Source organism: Sebastes umbrosus, chromosome 15, assembly GCF_015220745.1.
Source record: "Sebastes umbrosus isolate fSebUmb1 chromosome 15, fSebUmb1.pri, whole genome shotgun sequence".
In the NCBI taxonomy this organism is placed as follows: Eukaryota; Metazoa; Chordata; class Actinopteri; order Perciformes; family Sebastidae; genus Sebastes; species Sebastes umbrosus.
In genome coordinates this window covers 6,033,074-6,045,604 of record NC_051283.1, presented here as the reverse complement: position 1 = coordinate 6,045,604, position 12,531 = coordinate 6,033,074, and the positions used below count along the sequence as shown (strand labels likewise).

At 39.5% G+C, this 12,531-nt stretch overlaps 1 protein-coding gene and 1 long non-coding RNA gene across 2 annotated transcripts; one reads left to right on the top strand and one right to left on the bottom strand.

The window, feature by feature from the left end:
- Window positions 1–638: 638 nt before the first annotated feature.
- On the bottom strand, window positions 639–10,831 carry LOC119502807. Its single transcript, XR_005210172.1, has 3 exons — window positions 10,820–10,831; window positions 7,378–7,379; window positions 639–1,125 (listed from the first exon to the last, which is right to left on the bottom strand). It is a non-coding gene; the product is annotated as an uncharacterized LOC119502807 (long non-coding RNA).
- Window positions 1,611–11,405, top strand: sf3a3 (splicing factor 3a, subunit 3). The gene is made up of 17 exons (XM_037794010.1): window positions 1,611–1,857; window positions 1,968–2,015; window positions 3,836–3,888; window positions 4,670–4,775; window positions 4,874–4,946; window positions 5,212–5,303; window positions 5,394–5,476; window positions 5,618–5,756; window positions 5,844–5,912; window positions 6,022–6,089; window positions 7,501–7,608; window positions 7,710–7,779; window positions 7,896–8,060; window positions 9,467–9,577; window positions 9,689–9,779; window positions 9,878–9,933; window positions 11,145–11,405. The coding sequence occupies exons 1-17, from the start codon at window positions 1,762–1,764 to the stop codon at window positions 11,220–11,222; spliced, it is 1,506 nt and encodes a 501-aa protein (XP_037649938.1). The 5' UTR covers window positions 1,611–1,761; the 3' UTR covers window positions 11,223–11,405.
- Window positions 11,406–12,531: the final 1,126 nt, after the last annotated feature.

Sequence of the window (12,531 nt, the reverse complement as noted above, 5' to 3'; positions counted from 1 at the left end):
TTAATCTGAGTGTCTTTGGGTTTCGGACTGACAAAACAAGACATTTAAAGACATCACCTTAGACTTTGAGAAACTGGGATGGACATTTTTTTTTTACTATATATTCCAAACGATTAATCTAGAAAACCATCGTTAGTTGCAGCCTTAATTCCAAGGTCAAGAATGAACTTTCATGCCTAATTTAAGGATGATTTTGTGTTTAAATTGTCAGAAAATAGTATATATATAGTAGTATATACTATATGTAATAGTTTATTTATTTATTTATTTATTTGATAGGGACAGAGGAACTGGATCACTAATGATCCGGCTTGGGGTCCTTCTGTGTGGAGTTTGCATGTTCTCTCCATGTTAGCGTGGGTTTTCTCCGGGTTCTCCGGTTTCCTCCCCCAGTCCAAAGACAGGCAGGTTAGGTTCATTAATTGTTGATTCTAAATTGCCCGTAGGTGTGAATGTGAGCGTGAATGGTTGTCTGTCTCTATATGTGTCAGCCCCGTGACCTGTCCAGGGTGAATTTGCCCTCTTCAGATCAAAAAGTGGCATCTTATCCTTAAATAATATGCTGTATGTTGTACTTACAGCATATTAGTCAGTTCACCAAATAATAATAATAACACCAGGATACGGATCTTACCTGCACATGTATTTTATTTCCATTTACTTTTTCTCTGTCAGTTTGACCTTTCCTTTTTTCTTTTTTTTACTAAAAAAAGCAAATAAAAAATAAACATAAAAAAATGGAGCAACGACCATTAACTGACAATCTAGTATTTTTACATTTTTTAATAGAAAACTTTAAATTTACAATGCCCTTCTTCTCCTTTAAGTAGTTTTTGTTCAGTCCTTGTCTGGGATAGACAAAAACTATAATTTTGACTCAAAATTGGCAAACCTGGCCTTGCCTACATAAAATAACATAGCCTAATAAAATATAATTAAATAATACATTATCCTTTTCATCAGTCAGACTAGTGCATCTTTTATGTTTAGGCAGAGAAACCTCAGTTCCGATGTTCTTCTTTTGTTTCCAGCAGCTTGACAAATCAGACCGCCTCCGTGCGCGCTCCCACGCGAGTCCGCGCAAACGGTGTGCTCTGTGGAGCGTGATGGCAGGCTTTGATGATACTGTATAGACCACAAAGGAAGAGTGCAAAAGAGATGAATAGCCTATAGCTGCCAATCCGTCTCATTGTTGAAAAGTGTACATCAGGATTTCAAGAACCAATTTCCAGGAGATGTTAATAATTTACAGTCCATCAGATAGATGCACGGATTCCTATTACAGCAATGGAGATGGTAATGATGATGTGACCTGCTACAGTTGGGAGGCAAGGGCCCATTAGTCAATCAATCTAAAACACTGGGGCAGGTTAATACAGTTGAAATGAACAGAGGCTTTAAAACACCTCATAGACCTCTAAAACATCTTAAGTTGCTATCTATAGACAACTAAAGGAATATTATTTAATCCAAATGTTGCAATTCTTGTATTGTCTGTATCACATTTCTCTTGTAAATGAATTAATTGACATTCTAGAAACACTAAATTGTCCATGATTTGTCACCAGGTTCGTTACCCCGATGCGGAACCTTTTATCTGGTCGATGTTTCTCTGCGCCGAGTTCAGTGACGGACCGCTAGCTCCTCAACATGCGCCATTGAAAACAAACGCAGCGGATACGAGGCTGATTCATTTTAATGCAGACGAGCTAGAAACCTCAGATCTCGTCTTTAATAAACCTACGACACATTTATTAAACCATGGAGACTATTCTGGAGCAGCAGCGTCGCTACCACGAGGAGAAGGAGAGGCTGATGGACGCGAAGACTAAAGAGATGCTGCACAAGAAGTCCACGGTGAGAGACGCTCTGTGCTAACAGCTAGCACTACCGCTAATGATCTAGATAAACTCATCTGATAGGTAACTTCTGTTCTTTAAATGTGTCCTTGTTTGTTTTTATGACAGCTTCGGGAACAGATCAACTCGGACCATCGAACCAGAGCGATGTTGGATGTGAGTAAAGCGAGCATTTTGATTCTTTAACCTTTCCCTTAGCTTACAGCTAACCGGTTAGCTCAATGCTAATGCTACATGGCAACATTACTGCTGTTACTTGTTTACAGTATTTACAGAATCAGAATCAGAAATACTTTATGATCCCAGGGGGGAATTAGGGCGTCACAGTTGCTCTAAACTTCAAGAAATGTAAGAAAATAGAAATAATGGTAAGTAACATGTAAATGATGTAAATAATGTTGCAATATAAACATAATAACCTTCTCACACAAAAATATATCTTATACTGTATATGTTCTTAATGTATATATTCTTAATATGCCCTTGTCCAAAGTATTTCCTTTTATAATTGTAATATAACTTACAGTATTTGTAATTGTAATATAACTTAAAGTATTTCCTTTTATAATTGTAATATAACTTATTATTTTAATGGAGCTTCCCAGCAAAAAGCATTTCACACAATTGTACCTGTGTAACCGGCGTGACAATCAACATCTTGAATCTAATAAATGTAAAGAATTATAAGTAAGAACTAACATTAAAAATAAGAAAAATTAGAATATTAGAAATATGTACAAATATTTGCATTAAGACATGCAATATATAACAACAGTGCACATAAGTAAATATAAAATGCAGAGACGTGGGATCTATTAAGTGTGTTAAATATAAATGCCAGAATGGTCCAAATAAGAAATGAATATGAATATTTCTTGAATATTTGCAATTTACCAGAGATTAACAACGTAGCTACATGACTCCGCAAGGGACACTCTCGAGGAAAGAATGTCACAAAGAATTTCCATCCTAAAATATATCACTTAAATGTACCTTTTAATTATAAATTCACAAATATGAATCCGCTATATTGGCCATGTGTGAGTACACGTAACCAGGAATTTGAATCAGTTTTTTTGCTGTCATTGTACATAAAAACAAGGACAACAAAGCTGTACAAAGAGTAAACATAAATATTTAGCTATTATGTACATACCAGTAGGCGAAGAAGATAAATATGTATAGAAAGTATTTATACAACAAGGAACAACAACATACAATGTCTACAAGTCACACTGTTTCCGTAAATTGTAAACAATACAATACAGTAGTGCAAATATATAGTCAGTTTACAGTATATTCAGTATATACAGCAGCTTAGAGTTATATTTGACAGTGAGGTGTTACAAAACACCAGTGCATATTTAACTAGGGCTGCAACTAGCTTGATTATTGTCTCGATTAATCGATTAGTTGTTTGCTCTATAAAATGACAAAAAATGGTGAAAAATACCGATCATTGTTTCCCAAAGCCCGAGATGACATCCTCAAATGTTTTGTCCACAACTCAAAGATATTCAATTTACTGTCATAGAGGAGTAAAGAAACCAGAAAATATTCACATTTAAGAAGCTGGAATCAGAAAATTTAGACTTTCTTTCTTAAAAAAAAATATTCAAACCGATTAATCGATTATCAAAATTGTTGGCAATTAATTTAATAATTGACAACTAATCGCTTAATCATTGCAGCTCCAACATTTAAACGATGAAATATCAAATCGTAACTACGCTGCCATTTACTTTACGCATGACCTATACTGGTAGGGTCTGCTGGAGTTACTTCTCAACATCTGTGATTGGTTAACTCCTAAACTTCACCAAAGTACGAGCCTATACAACCGTGCATATTGGGAATGAGATATAAAAACATCTAAATCATTCCTTTGTGCACTGCTTTTAACAGAAGGTAATGGCCATGTTTAATGCTAGACATGAAAACAAAGACAGTCTGACGGTGTGTTTATCTTTTGACAGAGGTATATGGAAGTGAGCTCAAATCTCAGAGACTCCTATGAAGACAAAGACGGGTAAGTGACTAACCTGCTCCGGTTGAAGTGGCTATATCTACCATAACTCAAATCCAGATGTGTTAGAATGGTCCTTCTCCAAATTACAGATGTTGTTGGGAGGATTGTGTTACTTTGATGCAAGGTGTCCACAGGCTCCGTGCTTTCCACGCTCTCCATTCATTGTCTGTGTAAGCAGCAGCGCAATGCACTCTGGTAGCGTGGCGGCGCGATTCGAGAAAACGGAGCGGCTCGACGCCCGCTCCTCATTTGCATAAAGTTGAGGGCTATTCTACTTTATGCAAATCACGGGTGTCCGACGCGACTTGCCGCCTCTCGAAACTCCAGAGAATCTTTTAAAATAAACGTTGTCGATCCAAAATAAAGACAAATTTAGCAACTGCATGGCTTATTTCTCGCCTCAAATGTTTCCAGAAACACATCTCGGTGAACTATTTTCGTGAAATAAGAGAAGAAAGTTTCCAAACGAGCCTCCATACTGTTTCTGGTTGGAAAGCTGGAAGCAGCAGCCCAGGGCGGGAAAGCGTTCGTCCAATCAGGTGGGGACAGCCTGTGTCTAGTGACAGCCCACCAAGCGTCCAATGTTGGGAAGTGTCGCATCCCCTCGCGATAAAAAAACGCCCCTGTGGACACGTACCATGAGTTGTTAAACATGATACCTGTTGTCTGAAAATGTTTTCTTTTCTATTTCTTTTCATCAACCTGGAAACAGGAACCTTAGTCATGATATAGTCACTTAACCTGTTTACCTTGAACAACGAAATATTTGTCTCGTTGACAGAATGAGAAAGGATGAACTCGCTGCGATCTCGGGACCAAACGAGTTTGCGGAGTTCTACAACCGACTGAAACAGATAAAGGAGTTTCACAGAAAGCACCCAAATGAGGTAGTTAACCTTTTACTAGTAAATGGTGCAAATTACTGATCATGTAAATCTTTTGACATTTGAATATTAAGCATGATGCTATCATGTGTTTTCTCTAGATTTCCATCCCCATGTCTGTAGAGTTTGAGGAGTTGATGAAGGCCAGAGACAACCCCAGCGAGGAGGCTCAGAGTAAGTCTTCATCCAGACTTTTGTGGGCACTGTTTTTAGATTCAGTTAAATATTACTTCACATATAAAGGAGGGGACCGAAACAGCTTTTTATCACTTAAGAAACATTTCTAAAGTACGTCCGTGGCCTGGCCTGGCTTTATAATGATAGTTTGCTCCGTAGAAAGTCAGCTGACCATCATAGGGATCTATCCCACGTTAAAAAGAACGCTAGTTAAGACCGATGTTGCTGCTCTGATTTTGTGATTTTGGTTCATCTTCCACAGACCTGGTGGAGTTCACCGATGAGGAAGGATACGGCCGCTACCTCGACCTCCACGACTGCTACCTGAAGTTCATCAACCTGAAGGGAGCTGAGGTTAGGATCCCTTTTTAAAGTCTGCGTAATCGATGCTGTACCTCTAAACTGAAGTTCTTTTTAACCACGATCTCCACTCTTTCCCTACAGAAACTCGAGTATATCTCATACCTGTCTTCATTCGACCAGCTTTTCGACATCCCCAAGGACCGGAAGAATGCTGAATACAAGAAGTAGGTTCATCATGCTTATTCCCATCAGAACTGACCTGTATGGAAGTAGAAAAAAGCTGTAAAGATGAGAAAATGAACCCATCTTAACATGTGCATGTACTGTGCTTTTGGAGTAACATAATTTGGTGTGTGTTTGTGCAGGTATTTGGAGATGCTGCTGGAGTATCTGCAGGACTACACAGACCGAGTCAAACCTCTGCTGGACCAGAACGAGCTCTACGGCAAAGTGCTGATAGACTTTGAAAAGAAATGGGAGAATGGGACGTTTCCAGGCTGGCCCGTAAGTCCTCCTCTTCATACGTGATGAAGGTTAAAGGTTTCGGTTGTACGTCACATCTCACCTGTTCGTTTATGTTTTCGTTGTTAGAAAGAGACGAGCAGCGCTTTGACACACGCCGGAGCTCATCTGGACCTCTCTGCTTTTTCTTCTTGGGAGGTAAAACATGAAGTGCTCATATTGGAAGATTTATCATTAAGAATAACTCTAGTTGTTGCTCATTCAAACCTTCCGACTGATTTGCTTTTTTTCTTATTCCTTTCAACAGGAGTTGGCTTCCTTGGGTCTGGACAGATTGAAGTCTGCCCTCATGGCGTTGGGACTGAAATGTGGAGGGTGAGAATGTCGTTTGCACGCTGAAAAAAATAACATTGTAGATAATTATCCGAAACGTCTGAAGAAACTAGAACCAGACGCTCACAAGTTATGAGAAGTGGGAAAAGGGCTTTTTAAACTGTAGGAACTTTTCCAAGAATCTGGGAGCCCTTTAGACACGCTTAGTTACTTCATATTTCGTTGGCACATTTAACAGCATTTATAATATTTCAAGAATTTCGTTAAAGGGCGGGTCTATTATTTTTTTTTTTTTATCATTCTGTATTCTCACAGTGGTGTTCCTTATGTATTCAAATTCGAACATTCAAATTTTGGTGGAAGTACGTACGTTTAAGCGTAAAAAGGATATTTTCCCTTCAAGCCCTTCTAAAACCTTTTTCACACATGACCTGATGCAACTTTCTGCATGATGACGCTGCTACATGTACCGTGTATATATACATCCTTACAGTCAGTGTATTAACGTTACATACAGTGACTTAGATGACGGTCGGCACGCTCCCAGTTTGGAGAAGCAGACAGGACAACCGGTTCATAAGCTAAGCAACATACTGCTGTGGACGCCGCGTTAGTTCGGATCCAAAAGTCACACAATAACACCAAACAAACTAACCGGTCAAATGCAGCAGCATGGCTGGGCGCCTGGGTTAGCTCAGTTGGTAGAGCGGGCGTCCATGTATTAAGGCTTAGTCCTGACCGCGGCGGCCCGGGTTCGAATCCGGCCTGTGGCCCTTTCCGCATCCACTCTCTCTCTCCCCCCTTTCAAGACTCTATCCACTGTCCTGTCAATAAAAATGGAAAATGCCCCCCAAAAAATAACTTTAAAAAAAAAAAAAATGCAGCAGCATGACCAGCAGCTCCCGTGTTCTGAGAGGTAAAATAACCATCAGACAGCCCTCTCCAGCGGGGTAACCGAAGCTGTTATATTGTTCTCTTCAAAGCCACCAGACTACATTCACAAAAACAGTACCTCACGGAAAGTGGGACTATACATACAACCTCACTTGAAAAACTCTGAACTTACCCTTTCAGTTATTTCTAAAATTAGCAGTAGCACAGCTAACTTTGACTCAGCTAGTGCTAACGTTCACATTATTCATAACCTTATTGATTAGCTTACGTTGGTAACCTGCGTCACGGCTGAGTGGGCGTTTCTATTTAAAAAAAAAAAAACGGAACAGAAGGCAGGTGGACCCACCCTTTGATGTAAATGTTGCCTCGTTTTTTTATGAACTTTATTAATATGTATTGTTAAAAAAAATCTTGTGGCATCCACAAATATGGGGACCACTGGTCTAGAGAACACAAACTAATAACAGGGATATTAGTGCACATTCTGCACCAAGTAGAGACCATGGGATGCAGTCAGGACAGCTGATATAATGTGAGTGTGTGTGTGTGTGTTGGACAGGACTCTGGAAGAGAGAGCTCAGAGGCTCTTCAGCACTAAAGGCAAATCCCTGGAGTCGCTGGACCCTTCACTGTTTGCCAAGAATCCCAAAGCCAAAGGCCCGAAAAAGTAAGTGGGCGTAAAGAAGAAAAATCAATCTAATGCTGACAGTGTCTTATGATCGTGTTCATTATATAATTCATAACAATTTCCATCCATCACTTCTGCAGAGACACAGAGCGTAACAAGGAAATTGGCTTCCTGGAAGCTCAAGTCTATGAATATGTGGAGATCCTCGGGGTGAGTGAATATATATCTGCTGATGATTTCATGAAGGAAGAGAAGAGAAAAGCGTTACCCAGCTTATTGTTGAGCTCAAAACATGACGGTTCTATATCATCGTTGGGCGGTTACAGGAGCAGAGGCAGCTGACTCACGAGAACGTCCAGAGGAAACAGGCCAGGACCGGAGAGGAGCGCGAGGAAGAGGAGGAGGAGCAGCTCAGTGAGAGCGAGAGTGAAGACGAAGACAACGAGATCATCTACAACCCCAAGAACCTGCCGCTGGGCTGGGATGGCAAGGTGAGACGACCACACCTCCCGTCCTAAACAACACGACATGTGAAATGATTTTTAAAGCTGCTAAATGCAAGATTACAAGCAATTTTTATTGCCTCAACATGGCGACGGGTGAGTCTAGAGCTGGGCGATAAATCAATTTGATCAATTATTACGAAATCATGGTTTAGGACGATGTTTTAAAATAAAAAAACTTTTTTCACTTTAACTTTGGTAATTACAGTACTGAACAGCCACCGTTTCCCTGAGCTCCGTAGCTCATAGTAAACGTGAGTTCTTGCGAAGGGTGGACCCCAAAGTGGAGCAAGACTCACTGCAAGATCACCCCTCGTGAGAACTCGTGCCGCATCGCCCTGAAGGGGTTTATTTCACACCAATGACCCGCTGGTTGTACATTAGCGCGCTTATTACACGGCTACTTACTGAAGAAATCAATAATTTGAATGGTCCGCCAGAGTCCGACATCAGAACTACGGCCATAGCAACGGCCTGCTATACGTAGCAACGGTCTGCTATAAAGAAATAACAGACCGTAGAATGCCGTGATTGACCAATCAGAATCGAGCGTTCAACAGAACCGTGCAATAATAAAAATTAGTTCATTCCTTAAAAAAGGCACCATCTCCTCAGCAACCTCGAGCAAAACACTGTCCGCTGTAAAGTTTGTCTAAAGTCTGCGGCAACTTAAAAAGCAGCAGCACGACTCATTTCCAGCATCTCAAACACAAACAACGCAGCTGAGTGGGAGAACTGTATGGCACCGCGAGTTTGCTCAACACGACGGCAGCCCCTAAAACACCTGCTAATAAAAAGTGGGCAACATTAGCAGAATCATTTTCTCACAGTTGCCCGTATGAGAAGAATGCGAGCGCAAATGAAAACACTGGAGCAGGAAGACCCGCATGCTGGTTTACCCCGTCATCTACAACAGCAACGAAATATTAAAATCGTAAATCAGGTTATTTTTAGACTGTATCGCCCACCCGAGCTGAGTCGCTGTTTTTCATTTAGATTTGTTCCCGGGGAGATATTAAGTTTCTATAGGGATGTTGATGTCTGCAACAGCTGCTGCTCTTACATATGTCTATGAGCACTTCAAGCAGGGATTGATTTTTACGTGTTTGATATGTTGATGTGAGAAATTCTTAAAGCCCTGAAGACGTACAACTGCCAGTATTTTAAAAGAAAAATAGTTTTTTCTACAAAATTTACAATGTTATGCAGCACAAAAATGTTCTCTCGTAACTTGTTGGGAACCAGTGGTCTAAAGCTTTAATCTAACTGGCACTGTAACATCCTGGTCCTACAATTTTCTACTTTTATGTGCTGCTTATTTTTTTTTTTTTACTTGCCCATCTGAATGTGTCTCGTATTTTCTGACTGCTTGTTTTTTGTTTTATTCCCTCTAGCCCATTCCATACTGGCTCTATAAACTTCACGGGCTGAACATCAACTACAACTGTGAGATCTGTGGAAACTACACTTACAGGGGACCTAAAGCCTTCCAGAGGCACTTTGCGGTACGTTGTTGTTGTTGTCGTTATGGATTCACTGTTACAGAGGGAGTGTAAAATCTGCGCCATCAACTTTATAGAACAACAAAACGAATGGAGTGTGTTTTGTGTTTGTAGGAATGGAGGCACGCTCACGGCATGCGCTGTCTGGGAATCCCCAACACTGCTCACTTCGCCAACGTCACACAGATCGAGGACGCCGTCTCTTGTAAGAGTCTTTGTCTTGTTATGAACAGCTGGATTTTGATGACTTTTTTTTTGGAAGGTTGGTTTTAATAAGCGTTTTGTGTTTGTTTGTTACTCCAGTGTGGGCAAAGCTGAAGTCCCAGAAGGCATCAGAGCGGTGGCAGCCGGACACAGAGGTGAGTCCACATAGATGGAGTCGGGACAACTGGTTGGGAAACAAATGCTTCCTGGTTCAGGCTGTTGTCATACACCATTCGTAGCTAATACTTACTTAAAGTTCCCATATTATAAAAAAGTGAGATTTTCATGTTATTTTTTTAATTATAAAGCAGGCTTAAGTTCTCTATAAATACTGTGAAAGTATCAAAACGCTCAATCCACAGGGAAATACACACAGCCTGTATTCAGAAACTCTGCATTTAACACAAGCTGTCAGGATTTCTGTCCATTTGTGATGTCACAAATATACAATATTTAGACCCTTTACGCAGATTTAAACGTAAACATTCTAAATGTGTCCCAGTTTATAACTGGTTGCAGTGTATGTGAATGTCATCAACTGACAGGAAGTACACATGGACCCAGGCTGTTGCCTAGCAACGCAATTTTGTCGCAATTTCGTCGAAACGTGCTAAAACAGAGCGTTTAAGACAGAGGGTTAATACAGGCATATTCAGGCCGACAGTATGAGGAAAATAAAGGGTTTTTTGAACATTACAGCATGTAAACATGTTTTAGTAGAAACACAAAATACAAGTATGATCCTAAAAATTTGCATAATATGGGACCTTTAATGCACTGTAATTCATACAGTATATGTCCAACGTAATCAATGCGCATTTATTTCACATAATCGTGAAACAGGAAGTGTAAAGAGCAACAAATGCCGTGTAGGGAGGAGGTCGGGGTGGATGGATTGATGGGTGAAAAAAACACTTTCACCCAGGAGACTGCTGTTCCTGTCCCGTGTGAAACCAGAAGTCAACGTTGATTTTTTTTTTCCGTAGTTATTTTAACCCAGACGTTAACTTATTTGTCATGTAACTTCAGTACTTAACTAACGCCACTTTAATATTTATTTTAACCCAAATGTTGATTTATTTGTCATGTAACTTCCGTACTTAAGTAACGCCACTCCGTAGTAATTTTAACCCAGACATCCTAAACCTAACCAAGTACTTTTGTTGCCTAAACTTAACCAAGTTGTTTCCCGTGAAGTTTATTTTGAAAAGACGTGTCAATTTCCACTCGTTACGCATGTAACGAGTGGAAATTGAGACGTGTTGCTGGACTTTTGCAGGAGAATGCACAAAAAATGAGGAATAACTTTTCGTGACATATTAGTTATACAATGTAATGCTCATTCCATCACTTGCGTGTTTTTCAGGAAGAGTACGAGGACTCGAGTGGCAACGTGGTCAACAAGAAGACCTACGAGGATCTGAAGAGACAAGGCCTGCTGTAGATAGAGGAGAATACGACCCGCGAAGAATAAACGGAAAAAAACTATTTTTTAATCACCCTTGTTTCTTTTTATTTGTAAGTAGTAATGTTGTTTTACAGACTGCATCCCGCCCCTCCTTTCCTCCCTTTGATAACTTTGTAATGTGTCATCCATTGATCATCATAATAAACAGTACTTTTGTCACTGCTGTTCTTCTATCAGTGTTTGTCTGCGTGTGCAGAGACGGACCTCTGGGCCTGCGCTCTGATTTATTGTCGCAGTTGACTCGTAAGCATATTTTAACTCTCTTTATATAGGCTGCTTTACTGCGGGGATTTTATGGTGGTGTTAAACACTTGAGTAATAAAGTAAAACATGGATAGTTGTGTTTCTTATAAAGAGCAAACCTTCTGTTGCCACAGAGACTTGTTAGCCAAATTATCTCTACATATAGTGCAACAGAAATAGAACATTTAGAGGTTTTCTGCTGGCAAAAATCACATATGATAAGACCATAAAACTAAAAGTCTCAACAAATATTAATTGTATTCTTTGTCGTGCTTCAAAAAACGCTTTGTTTGGAAGGAAAGGAGCGTTTAATACCACCATATTGTTTATGGTAGGCGCTGAATAATTGATTCAGATAAGATAAAATAAACGTTATTGTTCCTGCGGGGAACTTTAGTCACCGACATCACAGCTCTGGTGCCAAAGTAGTGACAAATAGCTGGTTTTGTCTGACCAACAGTTCAAATTACAAAGACAATTGCCCAAATTAAGGCGGCAAATTCTCACATTTAAGAAGCTGGAACCATTAAATGAATGAAAGAAAATGATCAATTATGCAGCTCTTGGATGGGACTATCTTTCTAATATTAAATTCAGTTCAAAAGGGTCTTTATTGGCATGGGAAACATGTTTGCTCCGCAAAAGCAAGTGTGAAAAAAATGTACCTACAATAAGTAAAGATCTACTAGAATTAATAAATATGTAAACAGAGCTGTGTAACATTACATCGCAAATATATGAATACAAATAGGTAAATTTACAAAATAAATTAAAGTAAAAATACAAACAAAATTGTGAGTGCCTAAAAAGTTGTATATAAACAGTATATATAAGTATACAAATAATATCTAATAGTATTGGTCAGTGCTGAAATACAGATACACTGTCTGTTTTTATAATCAGTTATATGCATGTATGCATTGAGGATGATTGTCTCAAAGCAAGAATTGTAAAATCATTATGTAAAGATGAGGTTTTTCAATAAGAGCAGTAGCTTTCAGACAAATCATCTGGAATGATTATCTGAGATATTGAATATTAG

What these genes read in the sequence shown, in the direction of transcription:
- sf3a3 (XM_037794010.1), top strand. Translation starts at nt 1,762, where the DNA reads ATGGAGACTATTCTGGAGCAGCAGCGTCGCTACCACGAGGAGAAGGAG. An exon ending in TTGGGACTGAAATGTGGAGG is followed by an intron (nt 6,090 to 7,500) that starts GTGAGAATGTCG and finishes TGTGTTGGACAG; the next exon opens with GACTCTGGAAGAGAGAGCTC. An exon ending in CCTTCCAGAGGCACTTTGCG is followed by an intron (nt 9,578 to 9,688) that starts GTACGTTGTTGT and finishes TTGTGTTTGTAG; the next exon opens with GAATGGAGGCACGCTCACGG.